The 26,004-nt window shown below is 40.8% G+C and overlaps 1 protein-coding gene across 3 annotated transcripts in view; it reads right to left on the minus strand.

Annotated features, from left to right (window-relative positions):
- The window catches only part of MPHOSPH8 (M-phase phosphoprotein 8), a 54,121-nt gene that overhangs the window by 20,084 nt on the left and 8,033 nt on the right, over positions 1 to 26,004 (minus strand). The window contains exons 2-6 of one of the 3 annotated variants that reach the window (XM_057532927.1): positions 20,582 to 20,737; positions 7,355 to 7,663; positions 6,809 to 7,207; positions 4,696 to 4,795; positions 1,693 to 1,950 (exon numbers count right to left, since the gene is read on the minus strand). In XM_057532927.1, coding sequence (XP_057388910.1) covers positions 1,693 to 1,950; positions 4,696 to 4,795; positions 6,809 to 7,207; positions 7,355 to 7,663; positions 20,582 to 20,737 — 1,222 coding nt within the window. Of the gene's footprint in view, positions 1 to 1,692; positions 1,951 to 4,695; positions 4,796 to 6,808; positions 7,664 to 20,581; positions 20,738 to 26,004 lie in introns of all 3 variants that reach the window. The other 2 variants (XM_057532926.1, XM_007164246.3) reach the window with 2 other exon arrangements.

A 26,004-nucleotide genomic window follows, 5' to 3' on the forward strand; every position in this document is an offset into this window, starting at 1 on the left:
AGTGGCTGGATTCAATCTGCTCCTGTTTCACTTGAGTTTCCACATCTGAGTTCATGAGTGAGTGGAGCCTGCCCTGTCCTTTCCCCTCCTTGAACAGTTCTGTCTGGTTTGGGGACTGAAGTGATGATGGGCTCCCAGAACCCACCTGCTTTCGGGAAGACTTCTTTGTAAGTTTGATGAACTCTTGCATATGAAATCATCTGTGCCTGGTGTTAAATTTGTAAGACTATTTTAAATTACTGTTTCACATTCTTTAATAGTAATAAGACTATCCAATTTCTGTATTTCTTTTTGGGTCAGTTTTGTTAAACTGTATCTTTCCAGGAATTTCCCATTTCAATCAGTTTTCAAATCTATGGTAAGAAAATGCTCATAGAATTTTTATCTTTTTAATCTGGACGCCATCTATAATGGCGTCTCTTTTTTCCCTGGAAATACTGTTAAATCTTCATTCTTTTTTCCCTTAACTAAGGGTGCCCCAGGCTGCTCTATTCTATTAGTCTTTCAATGAACCAGCTTCTGGGCTTTACCAACGCTCCACTGTGGGAGAAGGTCCGAGGTGCTCACTGCCCACACCCCGGCCAGGAGGGGGGCCCTCACATCCTCCCCTCTCCTTGGGCTGTATGTTGTGCCCACTGTTCCCACAGTAGCAACAGTGTCAAGGACACAGCCTGGAGAGAGTAAAAGCTGCTAAGACCACCTGGACTGAACTAAGGCCTCCTCGTAAACTGCTAAGATCCTGCGGCCCCCAAGATGGGCCTCCCGGAAGTTCCCTGCTAGTGCAGCCTGCCACCTCCCCATCTAGAGTGGCTGCCTCTTTCCTGGGTCTCTCCCTGCCCTCTGTAACGGGGCTAGTTTCAGCTTTCACCCAGGAGCTCCCCAGGTGGCTGGACCAACACCTACTGGACCTAGTCTTTATTGCTTGGTATTGCAACAGCTGTGCTGCTATTTGGTATTTGCCCTCTGGGCAACCCACTTCCCCCACCCACCCCACCCCCCCCGCGCCCCAAGGCACTGTCCCGGCCTCCTGCAAGCTCAGCAACGTGCCAGAGGCCTGTCTTGTCTGTATCCCAGAGCCTAGTTGCTCTGCAGTAACAGGGCCCCCAAGCTACCTGCTTTGCCATATATCCCAAATATTTCAGAACTTCTCTTCAACTGTTTCACGAGTTATACAAAAATTTATCAGATTAACCTCTTTTGTTTATTCTGTCCTATCCTTTCATTACTCTTCTCCGAAGCTACTGTCCTATGTACTCTATACACGGCCCTCCCCCCTCCTCAGCTAATTCCGGTATCCTCAGGATAGCACTTACAATCTAACCTCATTTAATAAGTGTTATTTACTGCCAAGTTAAAAGGAAAGAATACAAGTAAGTTTGTATTTGATAGTTTTCTGAAAGAAATCTAGTAAGATATACAATCAGACTGCCTGGCAAGAGTAGGTAAGGCAGCAAACCAGAAATCTGTATAATTTCTAAATGTGCTGAGCGTACTAGATCAATTTTTGATCAATTCAGAAATCACAGAATAATCTACGTCTTCAATATAAAATGTTATTTATTCAGGAGATTCAAATGGTTTTCCACTCCATCCTGAGATCAGAATGACCGTGGGAGAGGAGAGGAAGGTGAGGGGGATAGCTCAGTGCACAGAACAGAGAACGCTCCGCAGAATGACTACGGACACACCTACCAGAATTCTCGTCAGCTTGGGATGTACTGTCCACAACCTCTTGACCGCCTTCTGCAGCTATATATGCCCATGTATCAGTCTCATCTCTCGTATTTCTCCTTTCTTTAAGTAACTGCTTGTTTTCCTTGGTCTTGTGGTCTTCTGTGACTTTACAATCTGGTGGTACTTCTTCTCTTTTCCGATTATTCTCAGGAAAATCATTTTTTTCTTCTGGAGTTAATTTAAATAAATCAAATGCATTTCTGATTTCCTTAAATGCTAGTGAAAAAAATAAATTGATAATAAATGAGTCACAAATTTCTGTTGTAATCAAAAGAAAATCTGGGTTAGTGTTAAAACAACAGATATTTTCTTAATTCTTACTAATATCTGCCTTGGTTAGAAAGTCTGGTCAGGTTGACTAGCACAGCCACGAAGTTCTTTCCATTCGTCTTTCTGTTGGCTGCTCCATGTTCAGAAAGGACGTCCAAAGTGCACGGTTAGTCTTCTGGGGCTCTGAACCGCTCCCAGCTTTGACAAAGGCCACTGCAGACAGCGAGCCTCAGAATAATCCTAGCCACACCACCAGCTGTCCTTCTGCTGAGACAACTGCCTCCAGCTGTATCCTGAAGGTAACCTTGTACAAAAAGGACTTCTGGCGGAGAGTGGGAGGGGTGGAAGGGTGTCAGCACGCTGACTGTGGCCTGGCAACACTGCACCTGACGCCTGTGGAAATCCACTCGCTTTTAACTAAAGATATGAGAAAAACTCTATTATAAACTCTGGGTACATAGCGGATAGGTTTTTTTACTCAACCCTTTCATGTTAAAGAGGGACATCTTCTCAGTAGCACTCTTAAGTCACTTCTCATTTATCTTCCTCAAGAACTGCACAGGCTTGTTTCGAATAGTTTAAACACCTGTGATAAACTACAGTTTGCTAAGAGTACAGGTACTCTGGTTAATGCTCAAAATGCTGTGGCCAGCGGAAAAGCAAGCATTATTAAATATGAGTGCAGTCCTTACCAACACAAATTGAACCTTTTTTTTTTTCAATAGAAAAGCTAGTCCAAAAAAGGCTCTCACTTGATAAAGATTTATTGTTTCCAAATCACAGTGAAAGGAACTTAAGTAATTTACCAATTTTGTTTTCTACTATGTGCCTTAAAGATACCTCACTAAAAACTAGTACCTGGGGACTTCCCTGGTGGTCCAGCGGTTAAGATTTCACGCTACCAACGCAAGGGGCCCGGGTCCGATCCCTGGTCAGGGAACTAGATCTCGCATGCCGCAACTAAGAGCCTGCCTGCCACAACTAAAGATCCTGTGTGCTGCAACTAAGACCCAGTGCAGCCAAAAAAAAAAAAGACATACTTAAAAAAAAAAAAAAAGGTACCTGACATAAGAGAATGACATATGCAGAAGGTAATATTGTATAGTGACAGTACTGAGGTTGATTGTTACAGACATATTTAAACTCTGAGTATTAAATGGTGACATCCTAATTATTTATATAGAACATTGGTCCAATAACAAAAATACAGAACAGCAGCTAGAAATTTATCTCATTCAATGTTCAGAGATAAAAGGGTTAACCATTCTTTCCATTATTTTCTGCAGATAAGTCCCTTTTTTTCATATTTAAATCCGATGGCAGCTGAATTCTGGCATTTTCCCAAGCTACTGTATGAAGAGGGTGCTGAAGGCCATCGCACCACAGCATCCTGCAACGTAAGGGCTCTCACGTTCATCAATTCTGGCACACTTCCGAAGTACACCCAACAACCCAGCTTTATTTCTGTCCAGGAGGCTGGGTGCCAAGCATCCGACATAAGCGCAGGGACACATAAGCAGCAAGATTACGGTCAGCAGACTATGACAATTGAAAATGGCAGACACAGTGAGGCCCGTGAGGCCACGTCACCCTACCAGGCCTGGATCAGAAGCAGACAGGTTTTAGTTTCAGGGATACTGAAAATCAGACTCCCTGGAGTGCCCTTATGAACTTAACGAATAGTCGTTTAAGACTAAACAGTCACAGTAAAAATGTACCTGAAACTGACAGATAAGATACTCGGACAAAGAAAAAGTCATTAACCGGTTCTAATCTTACAATATTTTGAATCTCCAATCAATCTCTAAAGGATAGATGCTTAAAACTGTTGCATCGCTGTGAACAGGTACAGTCTTTACACTATACTCACCTGCACACAACCCATCAAAGCGCTGGCTGCTCCTTCCCAGAGCCCCTCAGCCTGAGGCTTACTGCCAAGTCTAAACTGAGGCCTAGAACCCAAACCCACTTTTAATATTACCTCAGTTACACACAGCTTTTGGGAGAAAACCCACAAGAAATCATCCATCTCTTAGAAATCACTGCTTCCACGAGAACATGTGTTCCAAGTACTTTCTGGTGTGTGAACTAAAATATCCAGTTTTATGCAAACACTGTAATGGTGAATGTTTTATAAAGAACTTGTTCCAGTACTAATATGCACTATGGATTCTTAATTGAGCTATATCTTGATGTGATCAAATGTACATTCATTGTATTTATACAAATGACACAGAGCTAAATAAATATATAAATAAATATATTAAACAGTAGTTTATCTCAGCATCTACTATAAAAGAGATACTTATTTACTTTTCTGTCATAACTAATCTCCTATCTCTCTAAAGATAATGTATTCCCAACCTGAAACTAAAACAACATTGTAAATTGACTATACCTCAATAAAAAAAATAAATAAATAAAGATAATATATTCTATCTCATACCCAAAAGGAAAAAGAACAAGGTGAACAGAAGGGGGGGAGTTAATTATATTAATAATATAAATTATTACATAATTAACTAAGATAACTGGTAAACAAAAAGTAGCATACGGCTCTAAATTCCCCAGTGAACGAATTTTCTAGCTCTGTGACCTTGCAGCTTAGAAAAGAGAGTCTGTCTTCACAATGAACTAAACTCCTTGTCTGAAAGACCCATGTAAATGACAAATGTCAGTATTCACACTCACTCTTTAATGCCTTGGGCTCTTTTCGGCCTTTTTCTTCCTTGTCCAAATCATGCTTTTTCGGGTATTTTTCTTTGGGTTCATTTTTTTTGGTCTCTTTCTCCTGAAAAAGACACATGTAAGACCCAAAACCAGAACAGACAGAGCTGACACCGATTCTGAAAACTGGAAAACAGGTTCCTGGCGTCAGGCCCCCCTTTTGTGCACTGTGCACGTGGCCCCTGATGACTACATCTGCCCTCACATCAGCTGCTCCCTCAGTCAAGTTTACCCCTCAACCTTGACAATTTACAAAATATCATATTCAAAACCCAACAAGTTTCCTCACTCTCTTTGAATAATTTTTTATTAAAAATAAAACATATAAAATTATTTTTATAATAGTGAGATAAGCTCTATTAAATATATCTTCGCAAGAATTTAAAGACTCAGAAGGTTAGCGCACTCTGTGCTATTATTTAAGGAAAAAGTGGTATGTTCTTTTCTCTTTTTTTTGGCCACGCCACGCTGCATATGGGATCTTAGTTCTTCGACCAGGAATCGAACCCATGCCTCCTGCACTGGAAGAGCAGAGTCTTAATCACTGGACCGCCAGGGAAGTCCCACAAGTGGTACAGTCTTGAGACAACAGGGGGAACATACAAGTAGGATGTGAAAAGCTAATAAAATAAGCTGACGAAGCTATAAGCTTTATTTCACAAGGCTACAGAGTAGCTGAGTTCCTCTAAAAACCCCTGACTTTTGTTCACAAATTAGCCCCCAATTTTCTAGTTGCGGTCAGTCCAAAAGAAAGCAAGTCTGGAGACTGCTGGGGTGGTTCAAACGCTGGATGATCAGCATTTATAACTGCCTCTCACCAATCAGGCTTGTAGAAGAGCAGAATTTGCCTCCCCAAATATGTCTCTTGGGCGTATTACTTCTTTTAAGCTGGTTAATTTTGAAGAAACAGCAGGCATGGGGAAAACTCTGAAAACCAAGTAGGAGTTACCCTCTTGTGAGAAACATTTACATCTGTAAGGGAAATCTCCGTTTGTAAGGGTGTCTCCCAAACCTCCAGAGACAATCAGTGGAGCAGCAAGGACTTCCATCTGTGTGACCGCCCCGCCCTTGTCTACTGTGCTTTGCCTGGTCGCTGCCCCTAACTGCTTCCCCATCCTCAACATCCTCTTTGGTCTTTGGCTGAGGACGGTACAGGAGGTGAGGACTTCGTCCGTTTTGGCGAGTTACTCCGTTTTCCTGGGTCTCTTCCATGTGTACGTTATTAAACTTCTGTTTGATTTTCCCCCTGTTCATCTGTCTCATGTCAATTAATTCTAGACCAGCCAGACGAACCTAGAAGGGAGAGGAGAATTTCTTCCTCCTGATACACTATTACCTCCCTAATGGTAGAAAAGCTTCGTACACAGACACACCTCAGAGATACTGCGCGTTCGATTCCAGACCCCTGCAAATAAAGTGAATATTGCACTAAAGTGAGTCACAATTTTTTTTTTTGCCTTCCAGGGCATATAAAAGTTATGTTTATACTACAGTATTAAGTGTGCAACAGCATTATGTCTAAAAAACCGTACATACCTTAATTAAAAAAAAATACTGCTAAAAAATGCTAGCCATCATCTGAGCTTTCAGCCTTTTCTGCGATAGCAACATCAGAGATCACCGATCACAAACGCTGTACCACCTACAGTAATAACTGCCCCAGTGGTCAAGACTCCGCACTTCAACTGCAGGGGGCCCGGGTTCGATCCCTAGTTGGGGAAGTTCCGTATGCCGCGTGGGGTGGCCAAAAAACAAAAGTTTAAAATACTGCAAGAATGACCAAAATGTGGCACAGAGACACGAGGTGAGCAGATGCTGTGGGAAAAATGGCGCTGATGAAGTTGCTCGACGCAGGGTCGCCACAGACCTCCAATCTGTAAAAAAGGCACGATCTGTGAAGTGCAATAAAATGAGGTTGGTCTGCTGCGGCTTTACCGTCTCCTCTTCATTATCTGTGAACCTTCTTGACCAACCAAGAGTGCTAGCTCGATCTGAACGTTTTTGTGTTGTGTAAGATGTAAGCTACAGTCCTTCAATCAGATCAAACCATCTCCTCCACCCTGCCCCGGGGACTCACCTCCGTACTCACCTCCCCCGGGGAGTCTGCGGGCCTGGAGCCTCTCTCCTCCACACATGGTCTGGAGCTCTTCTGTGCTGCGGCGGAGGCAGCCATTGGCTTATCTAACTCGGCGCTACTTCGGCCTTTGTCTGGATTCCTTTGCTTTTTCTGTGTATTTTTCTTCTCTGAGAGGCTCTTGTTTTCTAGCTTTTTGCTCTCTTTAAGTTCCTCTGTCCTTCTCAGTTTCTTTTTTTTCCTCTTTGCTTTGACATCATCCTCATCAGCACTTACAGTGCCATCCTGCTGTTTATCAGAAATAGTATCTTGAATCGCCTCGGGCTCTGCTTTATCTTTGGCAGCTTTAATTGGCTGCTTCTCGCTTCTGTTGTCAGAATGTAAATCCTCACTGTCTTCTTCCTGAAAAGAGGAATCATTAAGGACACTCAATTCGAAGTCCACCTGAGATTCAACACATTTCTCTTTTTTTGTTTTTCTGTTTTCTTTGGAATCTTCTCTTCTTTTAGTCTTTAAGTCTCTTATTTCACCCTTTTTAACTTTCTTTACCTCCTTAGTTTCTTTTATATCATCTTTTTTGGGCTTTTTGGACTCCTTTAATTCTTCTTTGGCTTCCAAAATTCTTTTCTTTGTCCTTAAATCAAAAACCAAACTTTCAGGGGAGCTCTCCAGGTCTGGTTTGGGTTTATCTTTTAGTTTCCCAGTCTTTGCTTTTTTCTTTTTCAGATCATCTGGGCTTTTCTCTTCTTTTTGCCTTAGTTTTTTCTTTTTCTTCTTTGAAGAAGTGTCTTCGTTGGTCTCACTTTGTTGATCACTATCAGAGTTTGCCTCAAATATGTCATTATTTAAGGGCAGTCTCTATAAAGTATAAAAAAGATTTAAATACTCATTAACATAGTAATTTAAAAGGTTTTGAACAGTAGTACTAATGAAATCTGGTAGGAATTCTTTTCTCCAAGCAGTTTCTCAACTCCTTAAAATTACTTATGTGAATTAACGTTGTACAATATTACTTATATTTCTGATTTAACAAATAGGTCTTGGTGGTGACGAAAAGGGTCAGTTTAAGGAAACAGATAAACACAGAGGGACAGAAAATGTCAACGCTGCTGTAGGTTCCAACTGTCATATGTATGGTGGGTTGCACATGATTCCAACTTCAGAATTTCCAGAAACACCAAGGAAGTAATTTGTACAGACTTTACTGGATGCCAAAATAGTAGTTACAAACCCAAACGCAAAGATTTTTTTAAGACTTTGGATCCCAGAATATCTTTAAACTTGCTGTTACATTTCACAGTTTACATAAGAAACGAGCAAGACTGCAAAGAAATCTTACTTCCCCAATTGACTTGGTTTGTGTAATGCAGAATCTGAAATATCTCCTCTGGAAAATATCTTTTCCTATTCTAAACAAACAAACAAAACCCCATTAGAATAAAGTCTCTGTATAGATACAAAAACACTATGCAAAGCATTTTCGGTTCCCATTTCCCCAAATTCTCTTCTAAATGACCTGGGGAAGGAAAGGAGGGAGAGAAAAGATAGGTGTGTTTTTAGAAGCTAAAAGACCACCACCAAGGTTACTAAGGTAGCGGAATGTGGTGGCATCGGCAAAGCTTTCTGACTTCTCCTACAGCGCTTCATAAAGACAGAGCAACTGGAAAGCAAAACAAACCCCCCACAGACGACATCCATAACCCAATTAGGTGGCCAAGTATCCCAAGGAACTCCAAAATATAAGCTGGTAGGGACAAACTACTAATAGCCGTAAGACCTCTGTAGCATGAATATCTCCACAAGAGCAAGCAAAGGCAGCAATGAAAATGGGAGAAATCACTGAAAAGTCTGGCAGGTGACCATGGGGGGAGCAGCTGAAAGGGGAGGAGCTTTGGGCACCAGAGGGTGCAGGGCTGGTCCAGGCCCTGGGGATGCTCCCTGCCAGGATGGCCGGGACAAGACCCACAGTGAGAAGCTGCAGAGACCAGATTCCAAATAAAGCAGGACAGAGAAATAGAAAGAAAGAAAACAGAAGATTCAGACGTAAGTGGTGGTGGTGGCGGGGCAAAACCAGAGCCGGAAAAGCTAAGAGAGAGAGTCTAAGCTGAGAGTCTAAGGCTAGACTGTCCAACCCTCCGAAAAACAGTAAAGAAGGTTGCCCAGCAGCCATGAAGCTAAACAGATTATCTTGTTCTCCTCCTCTGCCTTCTAAAATCTCAGAAAAAGAAATTTCACATAAATATAAGCAACAGAAATTGATTAGGATAGAATATTTTACTAAACTGTTATAAGAAAAAACAGACTAAGGAAAAAAACAAAAACAAAAACAGACTAAGGAACAGAGTAACTAACCTAAAAAGGACAACAGCATGTCCGAAAGACACGCCTACTTTAAAAAGAACCAAGAGGCCCCAAATGTCGTCACTCACTGTAAGCCCACCAAGACCTAAAGCCTAACCTCTCCCGTGATTGGAATTTTAAACCCTTCAGTCTGGAATTTCCTGGTCAGGACTAGTGAGGTAACTTCCCTAGTAAGACCCCCAGTCTCCCCCTAAGGGAAGGTGACCCGGCCTGAAATCATCCACTCTTTTAACCTCCTTACCCCACCTCCTCTGCCAAAAACAACCCTCCCTTTCATACAGCTCCTGGGAGCATCCTTCTCTTTGTTAGATGGGACGCTGCCTGACCCATGAACTGGATAAAGCCAATTAGATCTTCAAACTGCCTCAGTTAAATTTTGGTTTCTACAGAAGAGTGAAAATAAAAAATTTGAGGCATCAGGTAAAAAGACTAAGTCGTTTATAAGAGAAGGAAACTCAGATTTGTCATTAGAGAGCAGTACTTCAAACTGGGTATGGAGGGAAAGGAAGGCAGGGAGAACAGGTCCTAATTAACAACAAACAAATAAACCTCTTTATCAAACTGATAACCACAGAGAAGAAAAAAAGAATTAATCCAAGTAACTTTAGAACAATCAACACCCGAAGTGAATATACTGTAAGGACAAAAAGAACTGAAAATAAATTTGGAATTTTACAGTAGAATGGGCATAGCAAATCTGAAACTGATTTCTAATTATTGTAGGACTCAGTAAATGAGTACATATAATGTTGATGAGAACCAGAGTTCTCATGGAAGAAAAGGGAGACAGAACTGCGGACAGTGAGAATGATAGGAGGACGCTGAGGTGATGGACCGAAATTACAGACATCGGTGTGAACCTGACTTAAAACAAATAAACATGTATTTTTTCCCTTTATCTCTGTCTAAAGGGCCTGGAAATAATGATGTCCCAGTAGCAATAAGTACATCTTGGTTTCTAAATTCTATTCTCATCTAAAAAGAATCAGGATTCCCTGGAAAATAGGTGATATCAGGGCCAGAGCAGGAAAGTACATGCTACTGGGACACCTTGTGCCAGAGAGCAAAGACATGCCCAAAACAGACAGGGACATAGCAAGAGGACACAGGAGCTGGCCTAAAGGGGCTCTCACGAGCCAATGTGGGACCGTTTTAGCATTAATGTAAACAACAACGGTAATTAAATAAAAAGATCCCATGAGTGTGTACTGGTATTTAAAAAATTCAAGGGGGTGGAAGGAGCTGCTCTTTATGGGGTACAAAATGAAAAATATGGAATAACAGGGTCAGAAAGTCATTATTGGAAGCCACCACAGTAATAACTAATTAAGGCAACATTCTCCAAAGTATTTTATGGAACAGATGAACTTATTTGCAAAGCAGAAACAGAGTTACAGATGTATAGAACAAACTTATGGTTACCAAGGGGGGAAGTGGGGGGTGGGGGTGGGATGAATTGGGAGATTGGGATTGACATATACACACTGTTGATACTATGTATAAAATAGATAACTGAAGAGAACCTACTGTAGAGCACAGGGAACTCTACTCAGTGCTCTGTGGTGACCTAAATGGGAAGGACGTCCAAAAAAGAGTGGATATATGTATATGTATAACTGATTCACTTTGCTGCACAGCAGAAACTAACACTACACTGTAAAGCAGCTATACTCCAATACAAATTTTAAAAAAAGAAAAAAAGATTCTACAAAGTATTTTAAAATCATGGATGAGAGGTTGTTGGGGAACAAGTGATTCTCACCATCTCAGAGATTACTTATAATCGGGTTGCTTACTATCAGGTTACTTATTGTCAGATTACTTACTATTTTACAAGGGAAAAACGTACCTTTAAAAGGGGAGAAAAAATGATGCACCTCACTTTATCACATAATTATAATTTAACATCAGCAATGAGATAACTGACACACGGCTCATCTCTCGATGTCACGTACCTTACCTACAGAATACATTGGCCAGAATGTTTACACTCAATCTACAAATCATCTAATTCCAATTTTAAAAATACTATTTGTGATTTAACATTAATTAGCATTCATCTAATTCCAACGTGAAGAACCTTCTATAAAACAACTGGCCTGGAGTCTTAAAAGGGGGGCAAAGGGCTCTGGAGCGCTCTAGATGAGAGGAAACCGAAGACGGGAGACTAAACGCACGCAGGACAGAGAGCGGTGAAGGACACGCCAGGACCTCCAGGAAACCCACACAGTGTCACCAGGCACCGGCCGTGCATGGGACAACAGCACCGCTGCTGTCACGCTGCTGAGGTATCACCAGTCCTGATGCAGCAGAGGGTCTGTGCTGCTATGACACACATGGTCAGGAACACAAAGGCAAAGTCTGCAATTCGCTCAAGGCTCACCTGAAAGCTACCCCTTTGGTTTAAGCAAGTTCTGTAAGAGAGACTTCTCTACCTTCTCAAATTTCCCTCAGTCCTGAAGAGTTTACAACTGACTTCCACCTTCTTGAAAACCATTTTCCTAAAGACTAGTGTTGACCTCCTCGTTTCCAAGCAGAATAGCCTGATTTTACTTAAATTTTCTGCATTGGTAAAAGGGAAAAGGGGGGAAAAAGAGGAAGAATAAACTAAGCTTGCTAGGTGTATGACTAATATTACTTCAAAAAAATTTTTAACAAGAATTCTAAAACTGAATTATTTTCTCAAAATACTTACAATCAATCAGATTCTTAGTTGGAACACAGTAATAAGAAACACTATCCTGCACACTCCACCAACTCCCCACTCTATATTTTCAGCCCAGATCTCCCTCTTCAACTCAGACCCATGTTGCCAGTGCGAGACTGCCCATCTTCACTTGGATGACAAGTAACTAACTAAAATCTCATGTGTTCAAAACTGGAACTGTTCCCTGAATAACACCATCACTTATCTAGGTTCCCAAGCCAGTAACCTGAGCCATCTCTGACACCACTTCTTCCTTCATCAGCTCAGTCACCAATCCTATGTGCATCAATTCTCCAACCTCCCCACCTCAATTCAGCCCCTCACCTCTCCCTGCCAGCAGTCTCTCCCCACTCCAGAGTCAGGTCAGGACCACAGCGTCTCAAGAATCACCTTCCCAGTGATGTTAGTAATAAAGGCAGAAGGAATGTCAGAATTAGAAAATCACTATTTTCCAACCTGCAATGAAATAATAGTTCTAGGCAACAATCATCAATGGCTCCTAAAACCTACACACGAAAATGTGAGTTTTCTAATGGTGGATCAGACTGAAAACACCTAATCTCAATGATCCTGTTAATCTCATTGGAAAGGAGTCAGCTAGACAAGATGGGCCTTCTGATGTGTTATAGCACCACTCATGACCATCCTTGCAAAATAAATAAATAAACCAATAAACGCGAGAGCAATCCTGCTTCTACATCTAGCTACCGGTTCACAAGAACACAGGGGACAGAGGAACATGTTAAAAGCTATCGTGTGTTCATCCAAACCCAGAATATGGGAAATTCTACAGAACAACAATGTGGTCTCTTCATCAAATAAACACGATGGGGAAAAATGGGGGAAGATTAGAGGAAGAAGCTACTATAGATTAGAAGAGATTTAGAGATTATCAATGATATACAACATGCAGACCTTTTTCAAATCCCAATTCAATCAAATCAACAGACATGTTTTGTTTTGTTTCTTTGAGACAGCTGGGGGAAACTGAACACGTTATTAGATAATAGAAGATATTAAGAAACAAGTGTAAACTTTTTTGGTACGATAATGGTATAGCGGTTATGTTTTCACAATGTCTGTAATCTAATAAAGTTTTGCAGGGTAGAGTGATATGACGTCTGGAGTACTAAAGTATTTGCCTTAAAATACTCCAGCAAGTAAAAGGGGAGAGTGGGAGCCACAGACAGGAAGAATGGCGAAGTCCTCATAGTGACCGGAACTGGGTGATGAATTCTCAAGTCTCACGATATAGCCTTCTGCATTTTTATATGTCCAAATTTTCCTAATAAAATTCTTCAAAAAAGCAAGTTCCTAAAACATAAACCTCATCACACGACTTCCCTCGAAACTTCTGCCGGCCCTTCTACTGCCCAAATGGTTGAGTTTAAATCCAGGTGCATACAAATTTCTTCCCAATTTCTGCCCCGGTGTCACTCCTGCTCCTTTCCAAGTGAAAGCTCTGGCACTTCTCACCATTACCCCCAAATCTGTGCTTTTGCAAAACTCTGCATCTTTGTACCTGCCTCCCCTCCTAGGACCCTTGAATTTCTCAACTCTTAGGGCTTCGGCCAAATGACAAATCTTCTGTAATGCACCTTTGATGCTTATCCTCCGACTTTCCACAGCGGCCTCACAGCTGCCTGAGATCGTGTCTCACTCCGTGTTTCAGGTTCCGTCCACCTGGCCCTCCCCTTCACGTACCGTGAGCGCCTTGAAGGCAGAGGCGCATCTTATTCTTCTTCCTCCTAATGACTGACATATGAGAACTGGATTTTTTGAATGAATGAACATGAAATAATTAGCAAACAAGAGGCTGGAGTTATCCCTTTCATCAGGTAAAACAACTTAAAAGAAGTCCACAATTCCAAAGACTCTCGCCTGTACAAACAGAAAGACCCCCGGGGTCCCACCCCCCCCCCCCGAACTCCACAGCTGGGACCCCACAGCGCGAGGGCAGCCTCCTCTCGGCGCCTCCCTGTCGTCCCACTTGGTCCCGGCCACCAGCCAGGCTGCTGGCCCCATGTGGTGGCGGCAGGGTCACCCGTCGGCTGCTGCCCAGCACAGCTGATCTACAAGGCCGCATCAGCTTCTGGTGCACAGCGAAGCGATTCAGTTACACCTCCACACTTATGTCCTTTTCCATGATGGTTTATTACGGGTATGCAGATAGTTCCCTCGGCTCTACAGTACGACCTTGTTGTTTATCCACTCTATAGATAATAGTTTGTATCTGCTAACGCCAAACTCCTGATTTATCCCTCCCCCACCCCCTTTCCCCTTTGGTAACCATCAGTTTGTTTTCTATGTCTGTGAGTCTGTTTCTGTTTCGTAAATAAGTTCATTTGTGTCATATTTTAGATGCCACATATAAGTGATGTCTTATGGTATTTGTCTGTCTGACTTACTTTGCTTAGTATGACAATCTCTACGTCCATCCATGCTGCTGCAAACGGCATTATTTCATTTTTTTTGATGACTGAGTAATATTCCACTGTATATATGTACCACATCTTCTGTATCCATTCACCTGTCCATGGACATTTAGGTTGCTTCATGTCTTGGCTATTGTGAATAGTGCTGCTACTTATCCTAATTCCTCAGTCACCTGGGAAGAACTTTAACGCTGGCTCCTTAGCACATAACTTTGAAAAAAGACTTTTCCTCTGGTCATTAGACTACTCCCAAGATAGTTACAACCTGTATGTTTTATATATAAATGGGTGGATGCAAATAAATAATATAGCAGTTTGGTTTTAGGCTTCAAAATACTCTGTGTGAAATTATTATTTAGCATGTATCAAATGAATCAGTAGGTTAGTTGCACCAGGGTAATCCAGCCCTGGAGTAACTGGCCAGATTCAGTGAAGTCAGGACATAAAAAATAGCTACCATCTGATGAACAGTTGTTTGCCATCAAACAACAGGTATTAGATGATACAAAGGAATTAGTGTTAACTTTTAAAATAACTAAAAAATAGTCGAACAAAATTAAAACCACACATATCACAAGTCTGAGCACTTTCAGTATACTAGTAATCTGTCTTCTTACTCATTTTAATAGTTTCACACATAAAATAAACATATTATTTATTACCCAAATTAGGACAACTTTGAAAATGAACGGGACCCTGATCACAGTCACACCAAGTCAACAGGCTTTTAAGCTGGGCTGCCCCGCGCAGATCAGGGTCAGTCACCCGGCTCCGCCTGCTCAACACCCAGTCCACAGGAAGGGCAATCAATACTGTACGCGCAGTGTGATGACAAAACAACTGAACAAGGTACACACACCCCAGCATCACCCCCTCTACCTAACCACCTCTGGAAACCATGAGCTTTTCAACAGTGCAACCATTGCTCAAATAACTTTTGGAAGTTCACCCCTGCACTTTTATAACCATCACCACGCTTTTCTTGGGTACAAAGAGGAGGCGTTACTAGAAATTTTCTTGCATGACATATAGATTCTTATGAAGACAATTCCAAAATAAATAATTTAAAACCATTTTGGGCCATGGAACTATTGGAATAAATGTTTACTTCACAAAATGTACACTCAAAAATAAAGCTTATTTGGGTGCACAAATTCTAATTCATTTTACATTAAAAGAGTACATATATTTATTATTTTACAGGCAGTATTTCAAAAAGCAAAAAAAAAAAAAAGCTATCCTCAGACAAATTTTAAAATAAAGGCAAAACTATCTCTTAGCTGAGTAGTAGGGACACAGATGATTATTAAAAAACACAGTTGTTTGCCGGTTAGAATATGTATTGATAAAAAATTATTTTAAAAGAAAGGCAGGGGCTTCCCTGGTGGCGCAGTGGTTAAGAATCCACCTGCCAGTGCAGGGGACACGGGTTTGAGCCCTGGTCTGAGAAGAACCCACATGCCACAAAACAACTAAGCCCGTGTGCCACAACTACTGAGCCTGCGCTCTAGAGCCCGCGAGCCACAACTACTGAGTCCACGTGCCACAACTACTGAAGCCTGCATGTCTAGAGCCCATGCTCTGCAATAAGAGAAGACACCACAATGAGAAGCCCGCACACCGCAACGAAGAGTAGCCCCTGCTCACCACAACTACAGAAAGTCTGCAAGCAGCAACAAAGACCCAACACAGCCAAAAATAAAATAAATAAATTAAAAAAAAAAAAGAAAGGCAGCAAAATCCTTTTATATGGTACTACTCTTTTTTTTTTTTTTTTTTTAATTTTACACTTTATTTATTTTTGGCTGTGTTGGGTCTTCGTTTCCGTGCGTGGGCCCTCTCTAGTTGCGGCGAGTGTGGGCCACTCTTCATCGCAGTGCACGGGCCTCTCACCGTCGCTGCCTCTCTTGCTGCGGAGCACAGGCTCCAGACGCGCAAGCTCAGTAGCTGTGGCTCACGGGCCCAGTTGCTCCGCGGCATGTGGGATCCTCCCAAACCAGGGCTCGAACCCGTGTCCCCTGCACTGGCAGGCAGACTCTCAACCACTGCGCCACCAAGGAAGCCCGGTACTACTCTTAAAAGTAAGATCATACATGGACAACTTGTAAGGCCCCTCAAGAGCAAAAGATAGATATGATCTATCTTCATAAAACTGTGACCATTTAAGGGTCTGGCCCATTTAAGACACTCTATATTTACTTGGGGAAGAAAAAAAAAAAAAAAAAAAAGCTATCCCTAAAAAATAGAACCAAAAATGTAAAAACAATAAAACGTTGGCGTGACAGGCCAGTCGAGGTTCTCCTGTGTCCTGTGGCATCAACCATCAAAGCTCACGCAGACCAGCGGCTGTCTTGTCTGTCGATTTTCAGTCCACTAAAAATGAAGGTCTGGAGCATCTCACACAAATGAATGTTAAATAGCACCTCATTTTTTCTTTTTAGCTTCAAATACCCAATGGTCGGTAAAAAGGTATCCGAATGCTAAATGATAAAAAGTATTTTAATGAACAAACACCATTTCTGCATCATGTATATTTTCTGGTGAAGAGCATCAACAATCACTTTTTGGGGTATTTTAGAAACCATTTCTAACTTCTGTGATGCTTACTAAGTCCTAAGCAAGCAGTGCTCCCAGATTTAAGTAGATAAACTGATGAATCAAATAGTCTTAAATACTGCTGTAGTAAAACCTCTCCACAAGACAAAGATTTTGGTGACTGGGAAATATCACAGTTTTCACAGGTAGCAAATGTTTGTTTCTTGCATGCACAGAATGATGACGAGAGGAACGAAGCACTTTCTCCTACCGGCTCTACTTCTAACCCTACGGTGAAAGAATCACAAGAACTTATGAACAGCACTATTTTGCTGAAGTGGGAAAAGGTCAGCGACCAGTGCATTTTTGCCATATGCCTGTCCACTGACACTACTCAATGATTAGGTCAAAAAGTCACAGCAATATAAATACTGGAATACTTTATAAAAGAATTCAGGAGAAAGTTCACCTGACATGAGAAACAGAGGGTTTCAGTCTTATAAAAATTCAAAATGTTATTAGTGCCTAGAATTTTAAGTTATTTATAAAATAGTAAGGATAGCTTAGAAAAAGGCACTTCCAAGTGGAGAAGTGTCTTCCTAAAACTAGGACAAGGATTAAGAATAAGCGTCAGGGGGCTTCCCTGGTGGCGCAGTGGTTGAGAATCTGCCTGCCAATGCAGGGGACACGGGTTCGAGCCCTGGTCTGGGAAGATCCCACATGCCGCGGAGCGGCTGGGCCCGTGAGCCACAATTGCTGAGCCTGCGCGTCTGGAACCTGTGCTCCGCAGCAAGAGAGGCCGCGATAGTGAGAGGCCCACGCACCGCGATGAAGAATGGCCCCCACTTGCCGCAACTGGAGAAAGCCCTCGCACAGAAACGAAGACCCAACACAGCCATAAATAAATAAATAAATAAATAAAATATTTTTTTAAAAAAAAGAATAAGCCTCAGGGACTTCCCTGGTGGTCCAGTGGTTGAGAATCCGCCTTCCAATGCAGGGGAAGTGGGTTCGATCCCTGGTCGGTGAACTAAGATCCCACAGGCCACAGGACAACTAAGCCCACTCGCCGCAACTACTGAGCCTGTGCGCCACAACTAGAGAGAAGCCTATGCGCCACAACGAAAGATCCCGCATGCCACAATGAAGATCCAGCGAGCCGCAACTAAGACCAGACGCAGGCAAATAAATTTAAAAATTTAAAAAAACAAGAATAAGCCTCAAACAGACCAGTCGATCAGGAATCACTCTCATTCAGACTGTCATCAACAACTTTAAATCAAGAGAGTTGCAAGTTGGGTTTAACCAGAGCCTTGGTAAAGTGAAAGGGCCAATAAAGCCAGTACTCTGTAAGTCAAGACTTCTCGGGAGAAGTTTCAGCAAACTTATCTCACTAATAAAGCAGGAAAGTTAGAAATAAATTTAAGAAGATTTCAGTCAAAATGTCTAAATTTTGAGAGTAATATGAACCAATCACTTAGTAAGACAGGTGCATTTGTGTTTGTATAGTGTTTTTAGTGAAAGAAATAGGGAAGGAGGGAGTAGGCACCCATTCTAGAAAAGTGAAGTATTAACTGTAGCAAAAAACTAAAGAAAACAGTCTCTAATCTGAACTCATCTTGTAAAGGATTTCCTTTACAAAAATTTTAAAAGTACTGAAGGTTTTGCTTAGTAATTTAAAAACTGTATTTATTAAAGACCCTGCCACTACAGCATACAATTAAAAAACTGGTAATTCCACTCCTCTAAATGGATTTCAAACCACAGCCCAAACCAAAAGAAAACCTACCATAGTGGTTAAGTGTGGCTGCCTGCCTCTGTCACTACTAACGGGTGAATCTGGGCTGGCACTGAACTTACCTAAGCCTCCGTTTCTTCATCTTAACCCATGAAAGTGTTGGCCCAGCATTTGGCACAGACAGAGGACACGTGCCGGGTGAGCAGAGGCTGCCTCTATCACGGCTATCATTATTAACAACTGCTGCACACAGTCAAGTCCCAATACTGTTTTTGACATTTAAAAAATACTAAGTATGTAGTTGGAACTCAAGTTGTAGGAAAAGAAGGGATCAATATTCAGCCCTTAAAAAATAACTTCAACAACTAAGACTCTTTATTGTGAACAATCTTCACTATATAGTTCTAAGTTCAAGAACCTCTGTCAGTATTCTAAAAAAATGATAATTATTTCTAGTGAAAAAGAAAACTAGGGCTTCCCTGGTGGTGCAGTGGTTGAGAATCTGCCTGCCAATGCAGGGGACACGGGTTCGAGCCCTGGTCTGGGAAGATCCCACGTGCCGTGGAGCAACTAGGCCCGTGAGCCACAACTACTGAGCCTGTGCGACTGGAGCCCGTGCTCCACAACAAGAGAGGCCACGATAGTGAGAGGCCCGCGCACCGCGATGAAGAGTGGCCCCCGCTTGCCACAACTAGAGAAAGCCCTCGCACAGAAATGAAGACCCAACACAGCCAAAAATAAAAATAAATAAATAAATAAAAAGAAAACTAAAAGCAAAAGCAAGAAGTTGAATTAGAGTCAGTTCAATTTATAAATAGAAGCTATAAATGAAATTTACAAAGAAAAGTAAAATGGGAAATTCTTAGATTCATAAATAAAGCCAATTCAATAATGTGTGGAATATGAGAATCAAGGATAAAACAATGGACAAATCCATAGAAAGAAACTCTTTTTTTTTTTTTAATTTTCAATTTTTAAAAAAATTTTTATTTATTTGGCTGTGTTGGGTCTTCATTTCTGTGCAAGGGCTTTCTCTAGTTGTGGCAAGCGGGGGCCACTCTTCATCGCGGTGCGCGGGCCTCTCACTGTCGCGGCCTCTCTTGTTGTGGAGCACAGGCTCCAGATGCGCAGGCTCAGTAGTTGTGGCTCACGGACCCAGTTGCTCCGCGGCATGTGGGATCTTCCCAGACCAGGGCTCGAACCCATGTCCCCTGCATTGGCAGGCGGATTCTCAACCACTGCGCCACCAGGGAAGCCCGAAGGAAACTCTTAAACCAAGTTTGCGCATTAGTTTTAATGTTATCCCACTTTAGACCACCATCAAGGCTTTTTTCAAACTGCTGATGATAGAAGTTTAACTCATCTGAGTTCCTTTGAATTCTTTATCCTTCCTTACCACCAACAAGAGCTACTAAAAAACAAAAGAGTGGTTAAAAATTGAAGTGGAAATAGAAAAGAAAAACAAAAGACCCGGAGATAATCAGACCTGTGAATAATCTGAAACGGATTAAAATTTATAGCTTTATAAAGTGATCTAAGAATTGTTTGAATTAGCATAAAAGTCAGACTTAGAAATATGTTAATAATGCTGATTAAATATAAGAGTATGTGTTGTATCTGTAATAGTAACATGAATAGCATAAAAAATATTCCTCAGGTATACAAAAACATGATGCTCACATCATGGACGAACAAGTAAAGTTTCAACACATCTCTTTTCTCCCCACTATCATCTTACTCTTAACTTAAAGGAAAATAACAACATGTCCAAACTATACCTGTGTGTCACCTGCAATCACAGCTTGGCTACAGAAAAAAGAGCCCGGCAAAAATCAATGAAAGCATTCTATGAGAATCAATTGGCTATACAGAACTTACAATAGGAATGTTGTATATTTTATTATTATTTGTAAATTCCTTAGTATACATTCTGTATATTATTAAAATATATAATAAACTTATTATACTAAAAAAAACCACTATGAGATAAAATATAATACCTGGACATCTTTCTTCACTGGTTTAGCTTTGTTTTCCGCAACTTTCTTCCTAAATTCAAGAAGAACTTCTTTACAGTCCTCAAGGTGAACCTCAGGCTCCCAGGTATCATCATCTGGTGTGTATCCTTTCCATCGAACTTTATAAACGATCTTGCCCTGTTATATAAATTAAAAACAGGCAAATAAAGGATATTAGACTTGATTATAGTTCCACAGCCATGCAGTTGCTGAGAATACATGAACCAACTTGAAATGGAGATTAAAATCATGATAAAGACTGTTCATCTCCTGAGATCATTTGTGAATTCCTTAAAATACATAATGAAAGTCCATCTGACCGAAGTACAGCTGTAGTTTCTCCCTCTGAGGGCAACTGCTTACTATAGTGGAATAATAAAACATCAGTCATATTTTAATCTGTCCCCTCCTAATGTGAATCAGCCTAAAAGCCTCTCTTAAAATGTTCTCTGCAAGACATGAGAAGCTGGTAATTTTAACAGTTTCTGGGGAGAAGGAAGGAAGGAGAGTCAATCTTCAATCTATTTTGCATGTATTACTTTTCACTTAATAACTAATTTTTAAATTAAATAACCACAATAAAACAAACATAAAAAAAATGTTCATCTCCTGAAGCAAGTGGCAAAAAAAAAAACCAGTATCACACCAAAAGCAAAAGCAACAAAACCAAAAGCAAACAAGTCATACTATATCAAACTAAAAAGCTTCTACACAGCAAAGGAAACAATTAATAAAATGAAAAGGCAACCTACTGAATGGGAAGATATTTGCAAATCATATATCTAATAAAGAGTCAATATCCAGAATACATAAAAACCTGATACAACTAAAAAGCAAAAAACAATCTGATTTAAAAATGGGCAGAAGAACTGAACAGTTTTCCAAAGAAGACATACAGATGGCCAACACGTAGCTAGAAAGATGCTCAACATCACTAATCATTAGAGGAATGCAAATCAAAACCACAATGAGTTGTCACCTCACACCTGTCAGAATGGCTATTATCAAAAACAGAAGAAATATCAAGTGCTGATGAGGATGTGGAGAAAAAGAACTCTTTTGCACTTTTGGGTGAGACTGTAAATTGGTGTAGCCACTATGAAAAACAGTATGGAAGATCCTCAAAAAATTAAAAACAGAACTACCAAATGATTCAGCAATCCCACTTCTGGGAGTTTATCAAAAGAAAATGAAAACACTAACTGGAAAAGATATATGTACCCCCATGTTCACCGCAGCATTAGTTACAATAGCCAAAAAGTGGAAACAATCCAAGTGACCATCGATAAATGAATGAATACAGAAAACGTAGTGTGTGTATATAGACACACACGTATATATCACATACATATATAATCATATACATCACACATATATGTATGTACACACACACACACAGAATATTATTCAGCCATTAAAAAAAAGAATGAAGTCTTGCCATATGCAACAACATGGATGAACCTCAAGGGCCTTATGATAAGTGAAATAAGTCGGAGAAAGATAAATACTATATGATCTCACTTACACATGGAATATAAAAAGAAAAACAGGGCTTCCCTGGTGGCGCAGTGGTTAAGAAATCCGCCTGCCAATGCAGGGGACGAGGGTTCAAGCCCTGGTCCAGGAAGATCCCACATGCTGCGGAGCAACTAAGCCCGTGAGCCACAACTACTGAGTCTGTGCTCTAGAGCCCGCGAGCCACAACTACTGAGCCCACGTGCCTAGAGCCCATGCTCCGCAACAAGAGAAGCCACCGCAGTGAGAAGCCCGTGCACTGCAACGAAGAGCAGTCCCAGCTTGCTGCAACTAGAGAAAGCCCCCACGCAGCAACTAAGACCCAAGGCGGCCAAAAATAAATAAATAAATAAATTTTAAAAAAGAACAGGAAGGGCTTCCCTGGTGGCGCAGTGGTTGAGAATCTGCCTGCCAATGCAGGGGACATGGGTTCGAGCCCTGGTCTGGGAAGATCCCACGTGCCGCGGAGCAACTGGGCCCGTGAGCCACAACTACTGAGCCTGCGCGTCTGGAGCCTGTGCTCCGCAATAAGAGAGGCCGCGATAATGAGGGGCCCGCGCACCGCGATGAAGAGTGGCCCCCGCTTGCCGCAACTAGAGAAAGCCCTTGCGCAGAAACGAAGACCCAACACAGCCATAAATAAATAAATAAATAAATAAATAAATAAATTTATTAAAAAAAAAAAAGAACAGGAAAACAAACAAACAAACAAAAAACCCCAAGCTCACAGATACAGAAAGCAGATCGGCGGTTGCCAGAGGCAGGGGTGGGGGTGGGAAATGGGTGAAGGGGGTCAAGAGGCACAAACTTCCAGTTACAAAATAAATATGTCACGGGGATGTAATAAATGTACAGCATGTGACCATAGTTAATAATACTGTACTGCATATTTGAAAGTTGCTAAGAATGCGGATCTTAAAAATTCTCATCACAAGAAAAAAATTTTTAGATGTTAACTAGACTTACTGCGGTGATCATTTCACAATATATACAAATATCAAATCATTATGTTGTACACCTAAAGCTATTATAATGTTATATATAATGTCAATAATACCTCAATTTTTAAAAAATTAAAATAAACAAATAAACCCACAGTACCATCAATCCATTTTTTTATAAACCAAAGACTGAGGTCTTTTTCTGATTATATAAGCAATGTGCAATCTTTGAAAATCAATGAAAAACAGGAAAAAACAAATAAAAGTCACCTCAAAATACTGATAACAATTTGATCTATTTCCTTCACCTTTTGCATTTATAAGTATATATTTAATGTATATATACTTAAAACACTGGGATAATACTATCAGTTTTTTCTTGCTTTCTCACTGATATATCAAATAGTTCTTGCTTTAATATCTTCCAGAAACATAATTTTTATTTATTTATTTATTTTTGGCTGTGTTGGGTCTTCGGTTCGTGCGAGGGCTTTCTCCAGTTGCGGCAAGCGGGGGCCACTCTTCATCGCGGTGCGGGGACCGCTCTTCATCGCGGTGCGCGGGCCTTTCTCTATCGCGGCCCCTCTCGTCGCGGGGCACAGGCTCCAGACGCGCAGGCTCAGCAATTGTGGCTCACGGGCCCAGCTGCTCCGTGGCATGTGGGATCTTCCCAGACCAGGGCTCGAACCCGTGTCCCCTGCATTAGCAGGCAGATTCTCAACCACTGCGCCACCAGGGAAGCCCAGAAACATAATTTTTAACGACTGAACATTATTCCATCATATAAATACAACAAAAAATACAATGACAACTTTCCCTTTGGAAACCAAAGGTTGTTTTGATTGTTTCCAATTTGTGTTTTTTATAAGTAACACTGTGACTCTGATTAGGTTGTTAGAATAAACTCCCAAAAGAGAGACCAACGGGATCAAATAATAAAGCCATTTAAAGATTGTAAAAATGCACTGTCAAATGTCTTCCAGAAAAGATGCTCCAACTTTCACCTCACCAGATACAAGAGCAGGGATCAGCAAACTGTAGCAGGGCCTGCCTCTGTTTTTGCTCATCCTGTAAGCTAAGAATGGTTTTACATTTTTAAATGGTTAAAAACAAATCACCAATCATTATGTTGTACACCTGAAACTAATGTAATATTCTCAGTGAATTTCACTTCAATTAAAAAAAAGTTAAAACACACACACAAAAACAGATCAAAAGAAGAATCATATTTACATCAAGTGCCTCAAAATGTGTTGTGCACTGTCAAAATCTCTGCATTTATTGGCTCACTTAATCTTTAGAATAACCCTGTGAAGTATTAATATTCATTTTACAGATGAGGAAACTGAAGCTTCTAGACAGACTAACTACTAATGATTACACAGCTAAAGAGTAGTTCAGCTGAAATCCAAACCCGGGACCTGGGCTGCATGCAGAAAGTCATCCCGCACTGTGAAGGCAATACGTGTAAATGCCAAAGGCAGATGCGGGTAACACGTTCTAGTGAGTTCCCAAGAAGGAAGATCACTGTCTTTGAGAGAAGGAAAGTTTTTTAGGAGAATGAGGTCACATTTCTACCATGATAAGGAACACCAACTCTAAACCCCCAAACTGTCTCTCAGCCTACAAAGTCTAAAATGTTTACTATATGGCAATTTACAAAAAAAGTTCTGCCATATTCCACATCCACTTACAAAATTATCATTAAGCCATTTACATTTTTTCTTTGAAAAATTACCTGCTATGTGCCCACTTTCACCACTGCTATTCAACATTGTACTGGAAGTTCTAGCCAGAGCAATTAGGTAAGAAAAAGCTATAAAATGCATCCAGGTTGGAAAAGAAAAAATGAAACTATATTCATGGATGATATGATTCTATTTATAAAAAAAAATCCCAAAGAATACACAAGAAAGTAACCAGATCTAATAAATGAACTCAGCAAAGTTGCAGGGTACAATACACACAAAAATTGTTTCCATACATCTGAAATGCCCAAACCAAAAATGAAATTAAGAAAGCAATTCCATTTACAATAGCATCTAAAGTATGAAATACTCAAGAATAAACTTAGCTAAGGACATAAAAGACTTGCATACTAAAAAACTACAAAACACTGCTGAAAGAAACTAGAGAAGATACAAATAAATGGAAAGACATCTGTGTTCTTTGGTAGGAAGACTTAATATTGTTAAGATGTCAACACTACCAAAGTGACCTCAGGTCCCTATCAAAATTCCAATAGCCTTGTTTGCAAAGGTAGTAAAGACAAACCGCAAATTCATATGGAATTGGAAGAGGTCCTGAATAGCCAAAACAATCTTGAAAAAGAACAAATTTGGAGGACTCACACTTCTTGATTTCAAATTTTACTACAGAGCCACAATAATCAAAACAGTATGGTACTGGCATAAGAACAGACACGTGGAGTCCAGAAATAAACCCACACATCTAAGGCTAACTTATATTTGATAAAGGTGCCAAGTCCAATGAACAGGGACACAAATTGTGCTGGGACAACTGGATTTTCACATATGAAAGAATGAAGTTAAATCCCCATCTCACACCATACACAAAAATTAACTCAAAATAGATCAAAGACCTAAATTTAAAAACTAAAACCATAAAATTCTTAGAAGAAAACACAGGGGTAAATCTTCAGGACCTTGGATTTGACAATGAATTCTTGGATACAGGCATACCTAAGAGATATTGTGAGTTTGGTTCCAGACCACTGCAATAAATATCACAATAAAGCAGGTCACACAATTTTTTTGGTTTTGCAGTGCATATAAATGTTATGTTTACACCTTGGTCTACTGAGTATGCAGTAGCATTATCTAAGAAAACAATGTACCTACCTTAATTAAAAAACACTTTGGGGCTTCCCTGGTGGCGCAGTGGTTGAGAATCTGCCTGCTAATGCAGGGGACACGGGTTCGAGCCCTG

Source organism: Balaenoptera acutorostrata, chromosome 18 (genome assembly GCF_949987535.1).
Source record: "Balaenoptera acutorostrata chromosome 18, mBalAcu1.1, whole genome shotgun sequence".
Lineage (NCBI taxonomy): Eukaryota > Metazoa > Chordata > Mammalia > Artiodactyla > Balaenopteridae > Balaenoptera > Balaenoptera acutorostrata.